The following is a 13,769-nucleotide window of genomic DNA, read 5'->3' as shown; positions in this document are numbered from 1 at the left end:
ATTGTCAAAATATCAATACTACCCAAAGCACTCTACACTTTCAATGCAATCCCAATCAAAACTGCACTAGCATTCTTCTCGAAACTAGAACAAGCAATCCTAAAATTCATATGGAACCACAAAAGGCCCCAAATAGCCAAAGTAATTTTGAAGAAGAAGACCAAAGCAGGAGGCATCACAATCCTAGACTTTAGCGTCTACTACAAAGCTGTAATCATCAAGACAGCATGGTATTGGCACAAAAAGAGACACATAGACCAATGGAATAGAATAGATACCCCAGAACTAGACCCACAAACGTATGTCCAACTAATCTTTGACAAAGCAGGAAAGAACATCCAATGGAAAAAAGACAGTCTCTTTAACAAATGGTGCTGGGAGAACTGGACAGCAACATGCAGAAAGTTGAAACTAGACCACTTTCTCACACCATTCACAAAAATAAACTCAAAATGGATGAAGGACCTGAATGTGAGACAGGAAACCATCAAAACCCTAGAGGAGAAAGCAGGAAAAGACCTCTCTGACCTCAGCCGTAGCATTTCTTACTTGACACATCCCGAAAGGCAAGGGAATTAAAAGCAAAAATGAACTACTGGGACCTTATGAAGATAAAAAGCTCCTACACAGCAAAGGAAACAACCAACAAAACTAAAAGGCAACCAATGGAATGGGAAAAGATATTTGCAAATGACATATCGGACAAAGGGCTAGTATCCAAAATCTATAAAGAGCTCACCCAACTCCACACCCAAAAAACAAATAACCCAGTGAAGAAATGGGCAGAAAACGTGAATAGACACTTCTCTAAAGAAGACATCCGGATGGCCAACAGGCACATGAAAGGATGCTCAACGTTGCTCCTCATCAGGGAAATAACAAATCAAAACCACACTCAGGTATCACCTCACACCAGTCAGAGTGGCCAAAATGAACAAATCAGGAGACTATAGATGCTGGCGAGGATGTGGAGAAACGGGAACCCTCTTGCACTGTTGGTGGGAATGCAAATTGGTGCAGCCGCTCTGGAAAGCAGTGTGGAGGTTCCTCACAAAATTAAAAATAGACCTACCCTATGACCCAGCAATAGCACTGCTAGGAATTTACCCAAGGGATACAGGAGTACTGACGCATAGGGGCACTTGTACCCCAATGTTTATAGCAGCACTTTCAACAATAGCCAAATTATGGAAAGAGCCTAAATGTCCATCAACTGATGAATGGATAAAGAAATTGTGGTTTATATACACAATGGAGTACTACGTGGCAATGAGAAAGAATGAAATATGGCCCTTTGTAGCAACATGGATGGGACTGGAGAGTGTTATGCTAAGTGAAATAAGCCATACAGAGAAAGACAGATTCCATATGTTTTCACTCATATGTGGATCCTGAGAAACTTAACAGAAGACCATGGGGGAGGGGAAGGAAAAAAAAAAGAGGTTAGAGTGGGAGAGAGCCAAAGCATAAGAGACTCTTAAAAACTGAGAACAAACTGAGGGTTGATGGGGGGTTGGAGGGAGGGGAGGGTGGGTGATGGGTATTGAGGAGGGCACCTTTTGTGATGAGTTCTGGGTGTTGTATGGAAACCAATTTGACAATAAATTTCATATATTGAAAAAAAATAAAAATTTAAAAAATTTAAAAAAGAAGAAAAAATAAAACTATACAACAACAAAAAAAATAACGAAGTTTGTGTTTGTAATTTGTAAATAAATCAATACATACATGGAGAGTGTTCGAACTTTTCTTTACTTATGGGGTGTATAAACAAAGATTTGAGACCACACAGATTTAAGCTGTGAGAGTAGTCCCTGAGGAAACATATTTAATAAAAACAAAGTGGCGAAGGTTAAGAAGATAGGTAGCTTGAATTATATCTTAATCTGTTCATTTGCATCAAAATAGCATTCTTGTGCAATTTCTAAAATAAACTAAATTGAATTTAGAATATGGGTACATTTTCTTTAGATTTCAGAGGTCTTGAGAAAATGAAGTCAATAACAATAACTTCTATAATATAAGAAATGAAAGAACATCAGCCACATGCGTCTACCTAATTTTTATATTCTCGTTTTTCATATACTCTATGCATTTGCATAAAATAACAGTTCTCTAGAGCTGCATATTATTCAGATAGGATAAGACTGATAAAGAGTACTTTCATTTTGATTTTTAAGAGCATAGTTATATCAGGTTTTCAAAAAAGAAAATATCAGAAGTCCATTTGCCTTGTATTGTGGTTTCAAGGACCCATGAGGAGAGAATTCAACAGAGAATCTGATCTGATGAAGCAGGGTAATTGTTGGAATTTACATCTGTTTTGGGTTTAGGTCAAGTCATAATATTAAATTTTAGCTGATGGAGGATATGTTCCTAAATTAATAATTTGGTTATTCAAAATAATTTTTTTGCTGTTTGACTTTTAAATTCTCTTCCAGGTCTTCCGCCCTTATGCGAAGTATTGGCTCAGCCCCTTGCTGCAGCTGGTGGTTTCTGAAAACAATGGAGGAGAAGGAATTCACTACATGGTGGTCGAGATAGTGGTGACTCTTCTTTCGTGGACAGGAATAGCTACTCCTGTGGTAAGAATGGACACGTCTTTTATGGAGTGGTATGTCAGTCTCTTGCTGATACCATAAACAAATTGATGACAGATAATCCAAGCTCCTCTTAATGACTTAAGAGTCACCATTTTTCTTAATGACTTAAGAGTCAGCAATTGTCATATTGCTGTGGTCCTGTTATACCAAATGGCTTCATACTGCTTCAGGTCTGTTTTCTTAGATTTCTGATTTCTTAGCTTTCTTTCGATAATGCCTCTGACTTTGCTTTTATTTTTAAGCTATCAGGTATTTATTTTGTTTGTTGCTTTTATTTGCTAGGATCTTGGAAACTAGACTAATGATTTCTTAAAAATAAGTGTGAAATAAATGTCAGTAGACCCTGAATATTAGGTCTTGAAAACTTCTGTTGTAACTAAAGTCTGTGGATGTTTTGGCATTTGTTTTGCCAGCTTACTTATTTCCCTAGTATTGACATGGACCCATTAATGGTTGAAATTGCCAAAAAAGTAACCACCAGGTGAATGATACTGTGTCACCCTGAGGCAGTCTCGTGGCTTCCACCAGTACAGATTTGTGTGCTCTGGAGCTTTGCCATTCACATAAAAACATTAGCACTAATAAGGTACAAGAGTTTTCATGTAGTAATATTCTGAGAACTTTCCTTACTAAACATAATATATGGACATAGAGCTTTTACATGCATTTGTATCTGGATGTGCCTATCTTATTTCACAGTAAACCAAATTTAGATTTCTTAGCTTTAAGGTGATAAATGTTTTCATGTTATTAAGCAGAGTAAAATTGTTTTAGTATTTAGTTTAACTTAGGAACCATTGGGAAAGATTGAGTTAAATGTCAGGTGCATGGTTGAGTTTGAGAGAGCCGAACTGCTAGGTGTCAGAATAGCTGCATAAAGCAACGAGTCAAAGTAAGAATCAAGTGAAGCCTTTTGTCACTTGCGGTAGGGGCTAAAGCCAGAGGAAGTGGACTCCCCTTGTCCATTTCCCCCATGGAACATTGCAGCTTAGTCTGGTCGAGGGTCAGGTGGTTTAGCACAGATCCGAGGGTCATCTCACTGTTGAGGGACCCCTGAATTAAAGGCTCCAGCAGTTTTATGAGACCATAAAAGGAGTCAGAAGGAAAGTGTTTTCACAGTTGCCCTTCCTCTTATAAGGAGCTCTCAGCAGAGACGCCTGGAGAAGATGAAGAGAAATGAAGGTGCCGGGGGTTACGAGTGCAAATATGTGACAAGCATGACCAGTCTGGGGGGTGGAGGGTGGATGGCTAAGGGTCTGACTGTATCTACCCTTGGAGACTGCAGAGCCCTGGCTCTGTTCCAGCCTGGTGCCAGAGGGTAGCTTGTCCGTCCATAAGGCCTGCCAGCAAAGCCTTTGTCATTGCCTGTGGTTGTCCTTGAAAAATCACACATAGTTTTACACCAGAAGCCTCAGTATACTGGCAGGTTTCTTTTATAAATGGACTGTTGGATTAAAAAAATGTTTTTCCAGAGTGGAATGCTACATATTAATACAGAATTTCTATACCTTTTTAGGGGGTCCCTAAAGATGAAGTGTTAGCAAATCGATTGCTTCATTTCCTAATGAAACATGTTTTTCATCAAAAAAGAGCTGTGTTTAGACATAACCTTGAAATTATAAAAACCCTTGTTGAATGCTGGAAGGATTGTTTATCTATCCCTTACAGGTACAAATTTACTACATTTTGCAGTATTGCTTAGACATTTTTAAAATGTAGCATGTTGTAAATGGTGATTACAGTGAAGTTTAATTACTTGAAATGATAGAAGGAATATAATTTGAAATTGAATCATTTGTAAGGGTACAATATTGCTGCTAGTACAATCCTAGCCTCCAAAGTTTGACGAAGCACCTCTGTGCGGGTCATTGCCTCCAGGTGGCCTGCTCCGTCTCCCAGCTCACCTCTGGCCCAGCAGACACTGGGCATATGGGGTACACTCTGCCCTTCATCGTCCCAGCGCAGGGGTGAAATGTCGGACTGCGCAGCCTGAGGCAAGCTATAACTTTCCAAAGGTTTCAGAATCAACTAACAGAGAATTGGGGCAAATAGTTAGATCGTAAGAAATACAGACTTGCTAGAATAACTTGAATGTATACAAACAGGGTATTAGGAAGAAGGGTGTTAGTCGTGGGGAAAGATAAAGTATTTCTCACCCTGCAAATTATCTTCTTGCTGTGCTTATTTTATTATATGATAATCTGTACTTGTCCTTTATGCTTATGTTTCAGGTTAATATTTGAAAAGTTTTCCAGTAAAGATCCTAATTCCAAAGACAATTCAGTAGGAATTCAATTATTAGGCATTATAATGGCCAATAACTTGCCCCCCTATGACCCAAAATGTGGCATAGAGAGCATAAAGTGAGTATCAAGGGAGTTTTTGCTTTGCTTCTTTTTTAGATTAAAGTATATGTGAATTGGATTGATGGACTGGAGTATGGTCTAATTTTTTCTTAAGTTTATTCATTTTGAGAGAGTGCATGTGCGAGTATGAGAGGGGCAAAGAGATAAGGAAAGAGAGAGAGAATCCCAAACAGGCTCCAGGCTCCACACTGTCAGCGCAGAGCCTGATGTGGGACTCAAACCCGTGAACCATGAGCCCGATGTGGGTCTCAAACCCACAAACCATGAGATTGTGACCTGAGCTGGACCCAAGAGTCCGACGTTTAACCAACTGAGCCACCCAGGTGCCCCTAGTTTTTATAAGTTTAAAGACCTAGACCCATGTTAAAAATATTTCTACCAGAATTTAGTAAGTTGGGCTTAGAGGTCTTTTGGGAGAAGAAATATGTTAATGGAATGAATGATGGAAGTTAAGTTTTTCAAAATTAGTATTTTTTTTTCAATTGTGTTTCACCAAATAGGTGTTAGGTATTTTCTTTCTTATTTTCTACAACTGCATTTTCAGCATTTGCCCCCAAACCAGCATGAGCTCTGTGGGACCATTCACGACAGGATCATGGATGGATGCCTGGGTCCTGGTGCTGCCCTGTCGCTGTGCTTTTTGCCTCAGCTACAGCCCCTGCTCCCTCCGTCGGGACCTTTTGTGGGTGGGGGTGAACGCAGCCCGGCGTCTGGAGGGAGGGCGCTAGTGAGCTAATCCTCTACCATCACGGACCGGTACTTCATTGTCCTACTGTGTTAGGAGTTCTGAAAAGTCAGCATTCACATTATGTGACTGTAGATTTCAGCATGTCCCTTCCGAGCTTTTCCCGTTTCTTTGGAAGTGTCTCACTCCGTCTGGTCGGTCCTCCTGTGTTAGCCTCCTGGCACCAGTTCCTCCATTTGCCTGCTATCATAGACAAACAGGTGGCTCCATGAAGAGTCCATGGGAAATAGTTTGCTTTTAGATGAGTTACTTTTTTTGAGCTTTGATTCCCCCAGTGACAAGCCTATAGAGCTTCTCTGGAACTGGAGGCTAACGTTCTGTGGCCTACAGAGCCTGGAAGCGTGGACTGGTGCTCACTCTCCTTCTCATTTATTGTCCTCCTCTTGTCACAGCAGTCAAGAGGTGTCAGGAAGTCATGAGGCTTTCAAGGGGTGTCAGTAAGTCATGATCTTGGTTAGTAGCTTTTTTTTTACTGCAGTGTTTTTTATAGTATCCAGCATCGTGTTTTGCTTTGACTACAGCAGTCCTGTGTGATTGAACTGTGGACTTTCATGTGCCTTCCTGGTCATGATGTCAGAGCCTTAAGTACATCTTGATATATGTTTTCACACAAATAATTTGGATCATGTTCTATGTTTAGTATTTTCTCAATTTATGCTCTTAATATGGCATGAGGAGCAAAGTTGTTGTATTTTTATGTCAACAGAATGTATTATTTGATGCATATTTTCTGTATTTGTTACAGATACTTCCAAGCTTTGGTCAGTAACATATCTTTCGTAAAATATAAAGAGGTGTATGCAGCAGCCGCAGAAGTTCTAGGACTTATTCTTCAATATGTTACCAAGAAAGAAAATGTAAGTGTGTTATACAATTTTAAATAAATAGTGCTTTTTCAGTTTTGATTTTTTCTAACACTTGTTATTTATATCCTCTATACTGTAACAAACCAGAGTGGGCATTCTGCATTTATTAATACTTGGCTTTTTCCTAGCGTATATAGTGCTCAATTTTTTTTTTAAAGAGGACATGGGATTTTTACAACACTTGGAAACTTGGTAAACATTTAAAGATGGGTAACTTACTTATATTGTGAAAGCCAGGAAAGGATTATTTAACCAGCTTTCATTCCTCTGAAAGTAGTGTCAGGGTTTCTTTTGAAGCAAATTATTCTGGTGGATACTTGCTATGGTTAGGGCTATGTTAACTAATAAAATACTCCATTTCCAATCTGGGACGTAATATAGTTATCAGACAGGACAGGGCACTTGTGGGAGCCTTTCTTACTCTTGGGAGCCCTGCCCACTTTCCAGGATTGTTAGAAGAACCCAACTGAATCTTTCAGTGCAGTGTAAGTTCAAAGTACTACAGGTCTCCATAGAATGTAATTATTACAGATGTATGTAAATTACATGTTCTAACTTACTTGAAAGTAGGGTAGTGGAGTGATGCTTCCTGCTACACTGCTGTTCTCCTGTGGTTGGTTAGTGAGGGGCTGTGTGTTTTGGAGCCTCCAAAACCGCTGTCACTCATTGTGATGAGCCCTTCTTGCCAGGTCTCATTGCAGTGACACAGTTGATCATTCCTCCTGATTCCCTTTGTCACTGCTTCTAGGACACTCTCTTGGCTCTCTTCCTATTCTCCTGGCTGTTTCCCTTCCTTAGCTTCATGTTTCCCGGCTACCTCTCCAGCTCTGATGTTGGTCCTCTTCTTCCTTGCTCCCCTGCCAACCATCTAGCCTCCTGGCTTTGAAAACTGCCTATGTGTTCATGATTCCCAACTTCCTATCTCCAGTCCACATCCTCTCCTGAAAGAAAAGGTGGAGAGTGGAGAGTGGGCTACTTTCACTGTCTGAGTGGATGAGGAGTAAAGGGTTAGGGAAGTTGGGAGGTCCCGAGGGCACCCAGAGTACCCCAACACAGTGTATTGGGCCCCTGCCCATTTTGACAATTAGGTATCTATTTGGGTTTAAATTTTTTTTCTAATGCTTATTTATTTATTTTTGAGAGAGATGGAGACAGAATGTGCATGGGTTAGGGGCAGAGAGAGAGGGAGAAACAGAATCCGAAGCCCGCTCCAGGCTCCGAGCTCTCAGCACAGAGCCTGACGTGTGGCTCGATCTCACGAACTGTGAGATCACCACTTGAGCTGAAGTCGGAAGCTCAACCAACTGAGCCACCCAGGCACCTCAGGTATCTATTTGGGTTTAAAAGAAAATTAAATGAAGGGAAATAGACCCACTTGGGGAGGTCAGTCTTCGCTTATAATTTATTTTAGGAATTACCAGCTATTTTTGTAAAATAATTTTTTTTTGAGAGACTGTGCGCAAGTGGGGAGGGGCAGAGAGAGAGAATCTTAAGCAGGCTCTACACTGTCAGTGCAGAGCCTGACATGCAGGGTTCAATCTCAGCGACCCTGAGATCACGACCTGAGCCAAAATCAAGAGTTGTACACTTAACTGACTGAGCCACCCAGGCACGCTTAAAAATTTTAAATTCCGAATTACCTTATTTTTACATGATTCTCATATCCTTAGATGTTGGGTTTCAATTTACATAGTATGCTAAGTCTTCAGCACAGATGGAACAAATTACAGTAGATCCCAAGTTTAATCTCTCTTCACTTAAATTTCAAGTTAGTAGTAATGATAAACACTTTGGTTTTACATTGTTCTTTTCTGAATATAAAATGGTATTGATTTAGTGTAGAAATTAGAAGAACAGAGTAAAATATAAAGAAGTTGGTGAGAATCAGTCCTATTCCAACCACTGAATTGCTCTTGGCACCTGAGAGGTAGTCTCCAGTTGTCAGTATATATGTGCATGCGTTTGTCTTCTGTTGGTTACCTGTATTATAATGTTGGTTATGTATGTTGGTCAGTTACATATGTTCGTTATCTTATTGGCTGGTTCTGGGCTCTGGGGGTGTAGCCAGAGCAGTCCTGGCCACCCCCCCTTCTCAGGAAGCTAACATTTGATGAAGAGAAGCAGACAATACATAGACAAATCTGTCACCATTGATAGTAGTACATGATGAAGAAAAAACAGGATATAGGGAGGTAGACAGTGGTGGAGGTGGCTTTTTAGATAAAGTTGCCTGAAAATTCTGGTTTGTGTGAATATTTGACCAAGTATGTGAACACTGGCATCATAAAATGTATTTACACAGCGTTTGATCACTGATTTTAGTTCAGCTTCTCAAATGACTTTTTAGCAGTATTTTGGATGTGAAAAGGAAGCACCAATCTTTATCAGCCTGCCATCTGACAAGAGCTAGGCGCCACCAGTGGTGACAGCACAGAGCAGTCATGGCTGTGGCCTGGCCTGCCTGAACTCACAGCCCCAGAGCCTCTTGTGTCCAGTGGTTAATGTGCACACTCCTGGCACTGTACCTTGTGAACACCTTTACCTTGTAGGTGATAGCATTGGACATCTTCCATGGGTTCAATTAACTATTTAAGACAAACCTGTTTTCAGTAACTAACGTAAGTTTCGCATTTGTGTATTTGAAAAGAAACTTAATTTTTCAGATACTGGAAGATTTGGTATATGAATTGATTGTAAAACAGTTGAAGCAGCATCAAAATATGATGGAGGACAAATTTATTGTGTGCTTGAACAAAGCTGTGAAGAACTTTCCTCCTCTTGCCGATAGGTAGGATATCAGTCATGGTGGACGTCCTGTTGTGGGAGAGGGTCTGCGACGGCCCTCTCCCTCATTGGCCATGTCCACTGGTTAGGTTCATGAACACTGTGTTCTTCCTGCTGCCCAAATTTCATGGGGTGATGAAGACTCTCTGTCTGGAGGTGGTGCTGTGTCGTGCAGAGGAAATAACAGATCTCTACTTACAGTTAAAAAGCAAGGATTTCATTCAAGTTATGAGATATAGGTGAGTGCAAAGCCAGCCCTGTGTTCTCAGATGCAGCTGGCACATAAAATTTTGATTTGTTCAACTGTCTCCTTCAACTCAGAACTTGTAGGTTTTCATAAAATATGTATTTGTTATATACGACTATGTATATATGTACATCTCAAGATAGATAAACTTAAAAATATGTACTTGTTAAATTTTAATCAGAATTAAAAGTGGTGGGGCCTGCCCCTCCTGTCTTCTTTAACCTGGCACCTTGGGGAAGCCACATCTCAAGTGTTACCTAAGGCTCTTCTCAGATTTAAAATGCATGATTTTGAGTTCTGTACCATTTTTTCCAGCTAGGAGGCATCCATTATTTGTTAACATTGTTCATTTATTTTCAAAATCACATTATACTAGTTTTTAATATTTTTTTAAAGCCTATTCATCTGTTTTGAGAGAGGGAGTAGGGGAGAGGCAGAGAGAGGGAGAGAGAAAATCCCAAGCAGGCTCCATACTGTCAGCACAGAGCCTGATGTGGGGCTCCATGCAGGGCTCGAACCCATGAACTGTGAGATCAGGACCTGAGCCAAAATCAAGAGTTGGACACCCAACCGACTGAGCCACCCAGATGCCCCCCATATTATACTATTAAAATAGGTGTGAAAAGAGATGCTGTTGCTCACAATATTTTTATTTCTCTGTACTGTTTTCCAGCCTTGTCTGTGGACGTATTTTTTTACATGGGGATAAATTATTGATAAATGTAGAGTGTGCCAGTAACAAAGAATGTATGTTATGGCGCTGTGATATCCTTCATTAGACATTTACTGAATATCAACTGCATGTGAAGCATTAAGCTGGGTGCTGTAGGAAGAAAAGATACATAAAATAAGGAAATAGACGTGCACCTTATTGGGGGCTCAGACTACCCTTGACTCGTTGTATGACCTGCCAGGTAGCCTGAATAGCACTTGAAATCATTGTTTTAAAATCATGAAATCCTTTATATTTAGTTTATGTTGTTTGACATTTCGGATTTTTAAAAAATGAACTTTTATTTTGGAATGACTTAATATTTACAGAAAAGTTGAAAGACAATACAGAAAATTCCCACATACCCTTAACCCACTTTTTCCATGTCACATAATTGTGGCATATTTGTCAAAACTAAGAAATTAACATTAGTACATTATTGATTACTAAACTAGATTTTATTTGGATTTTATCAGTTTTCCCACTAATGTCCTTTTTCTATTCTAGGATCCAATACAGGGTACCATATTGAATTAATTTGTTTATTTTTAATACTGTAGCTCATGGTAATTTTTTAAGATGTAATTTTTATATTTCCATTGTAACAAATTTTGAAATACAGAACAGCACAAAGAAGAAAAAGTTACCTGTCACATCTGAAAGTATAATAAAAATTATTAAATTGGTATGTTTTTAAAACCCTCTCTTACTGTAGAGATGATGAAAGACAGAAAGTGTGTTTGGACATAATTTATAAGATGATGGCAAAATTGAAACCAGTAGAACTCCGAGAACTTCTGAATCCTGTTGTAGAATTCATTTCTCATCCTTCTCCAGTGTGTAGGGAACAAATGTATAATATTCTTATGTGGGTTCATGACAATTACCGGTAAGCTGTACATTAATTTTTATATTACTTTTTTCAAGGGAGCATTTGGGTGCCAATAGCAATCTGGAGTAGATTATAATAAATAATAAAATGTTTAAACATTTTTAAACGTAGGATTATTAATTAAAACGAGTTTATTTTAGTATATTGACATTTATCCTTATTTTAATTCATTTCATGTATTCGTGAGAAATATTCAGAATGTGCAGTTTTTGGTTGAGGTAATACTGTAATTTGTTTTTACAGTTCTCCTTTTAAGATCTGACAAAATTAAGAAAATGAACTCTGTGGGATGTCTTCATCCTATAGGACTGCCACCACAGCACTTCCCATGGGGTCTGAGTCCACCCTAGGACCTCTTAGCGTTCCCAGGGAACCCCTGCAGCCTACTCCCATTATCCGCCCCCCCCCCCCCCCACGCTGTCCTGTGCACGTGAGCCCTGTCACACTGTAGGAAGGGTGATGACAGTCACCTGGATGGGCTTGCAGAGTCACCAAAGGAAGGTGTCGGTATGTCCGTATGAGGGTAGGTTCTGCTATGGTTTGGGAAGTTAAAGTTCCACGGGAAAAGCCAGATTATTTTACTTTAATCTGGTTGGTGTTATTACGGTTGAACAAAAGTGATAAGAAGACAATATTAATGTTTTGTCATTTTGTTATTTTTCTCAGAGATCCGGAAAGTCAAGCAGATGAGGACTCCAGGGAAATATTTAAGTTGGCAAAAGATGTGTTGATTCAAGGGTTGATCGATGAGAACGTTGGGCTTCAGTATGTGTTCCTCGAATAATAAGGCCAAGACAAATAAATTAGGGATGTTTCTTTCTAGACTAGCATTGAGTATTTGTCCACAGTTTTAGAATTATATTTATAGTATTACCATTTTCTCTGCTTTCTGCATTCATGATGTTTAATAAAAATTATTTTGAATCACATTAAGACTTAAAAATTCTGACAAGTGATTTTAATAAAAAATTCTTGAAAAACTGTGGGTAAAGCTCTCTCTGCTCACACAGTGAATTAAAGTGTTTCAAAATAAAAAAATCTGTAATGCTGATTATTATGTTTCTCATTTAACTCATGGTTGAGATCACACTATACATATTAATATTGAATGAAATGTTTGAAACTTCAGAAGTAGGAGGAAACTATAATGATTATATAGGAAAATACAAATGACGATTGTTTTTCTCTAAAATATCTATTCTAAATTTTATGAGCGTTTTGTCAAGTACTAATTATAAAAGAAGGGTCATAAGCTTTTTGTATGATTCTGTATATCAATTAATTTTCCATTCTGTCACAATTTTAAACTCATTTTTGCTTTTCAAATTACATTTGGATTTCATAAGCATTCATAAATTGTAAAGCCTAACCTGGCTCTTAACTAGTTTAAGTTTTGAACATTTTATGGCACTAATTTTTGGAGTGAATTGTTTTAGCAAGGCAGTGAAGGATTTTATATAATTTCTTAAGGTGTTTTCTCAGTTTCAAAATAGCTAATATTGTATACTCATCATTGAAAACTTCCCAGATAAGAGGGATAAGAATAAAATCATCTAGTTTTTCACCTCTTGTTAAATATGCTGAAGTTTGGAATATTCCCTTCCTTCAGTGCATATTAGTGTTCATAACTCATGTTACACTCTTGATACAATTTTGAATGTGGTTTTCCTCATGTTAAGGTTTATAGGGGTGAAAGACTATCTTCTCGACATGACACCATGTGTAGGGCATTCTTTCTCATTTGACAATATCTGAAAAATCTTTCCTCTCTGCTTTTCAGGTTAATTATTCGAAATTTCTGGAGCCATGAAACTAGATTACCTTCAAATACGTTGGACCGATTGTTGGCACTAAATTCCTTATATTCTCCAAAGATAGAAGTGCACTTTTTAAGTTTAGCAACAGATTTTCTGCTTGAAATGACCAGCATGAGCCCAGATTATCCAAACCCTGTGTTTGAACATCCTCTGTCAGAATGTGAATTTCAGGTGAAGTATTTGTCTCTACAGTAATAAATATTATAGGGGCGCCTGGGTGGCTTGGTCGGTTAAGCGTCCAACTTTGGCTCAGGTCATGATCTCACGGTCCGTGAGTTCGAGCCCCGCGTCGGGCTCTGTGCTGACAGCTCAGAGCCTGGAGCCTGTTTCAGATTCTGTGTCTCCCTCTCTCTGCCCCTCCCCTGTTGATGCTCTCTCTCTGTCTCAAAAATAAATAAACGTTAAAAAAAAATAATAATAATAATAAATATTATAAGCTTTTCCTATCTGTTAGTCAGCAAACATTTTCTAATAGAGTTAAACTGGCTATCTTTGTTTTATTGAGATATAAGTGACATGTTAGTTTCAGGTATACAACATACTGATTTAATATTGGTATGTACTGTGATGTGATCACCACGATAAGCTTAGCTAACATCCATCACCATGGAGTTACAGACTTTCTTTCCTTGTGACCAGAACTTTTAACATCTTCTCTTTTAGCAACTTTCAAATATACAATACATTATTATTATTATTATTATTATTATTATTATTAATTACATTATTATAACCAC

The 13,769-nt window shown here is 38.7% G+C and overlaps 1 protein-coding gene across 3 annotated transcripts in view; it reads left to right on the top strand.

Annotated features, from left to right (window-relative positions):
• Positions 1-13,769, top strand: part of PRKDC (protein kinase, DNA-activated, catalytic subunit) — a 214,760-nt gene that overhangs the window by 120,194 nt on the left and 80,797 nt on the right. For all 3 annotated transcript variants that reach the window (XM_007085581.3, XM_042972680.1, XM_042972681.1), the window contains 9 exons: positions 2,442-2,585; positions 4,120-4,271; positions 4,835-4,966; positions 6,460-6,571; positions 9,244-9,368; positions 9,454-9,603; positions 11,039-11,212; positions 11,882-11,980; positions 12,996-13,203. In XM_007085581.3, the coding sequence (XP_007085643.2) occupies positions 2,442-2,585; positions 4,120-4,271; positions 4,835-4,966; positions 6,460-6,571; positions 9,244-9,368; positions 9,454-9,603; positions 11,039-11,212; positions 11,882-11,980; positions 12,996-13,203 (1,296 nt within the window). The remainder of the gene's footprint in view (positions 1-2,441; positions 2,586-4,119; positions 4,272-4,834; positions 4,967-6,459; positions 6,572-9,243; positions 9,369-9,453; positions 9,604-11,038; positions 11,213-11,881; positions 11,981-12,995; positions 13,204-13,769) is intronic.

Source organism: Panthera tigris, chromosome F2, assembly GCF_018350195.1.
Source record: "Panthera tigris isolate Pti1 chromosome F2, P.tigris_Pti1_mat1.1, whole genome shotgun sequence".
NCBI classification, from domain to species: Eukaryota; Metazoa; Chordata; class Mammalia; order Carnivora; family Felidae; genus Panthera; species Panthera tigris.
Note: the sequence above shows the minus strand (reverse complement) of the source record. Positions and strands in the feature narration are given on the sequence as shown.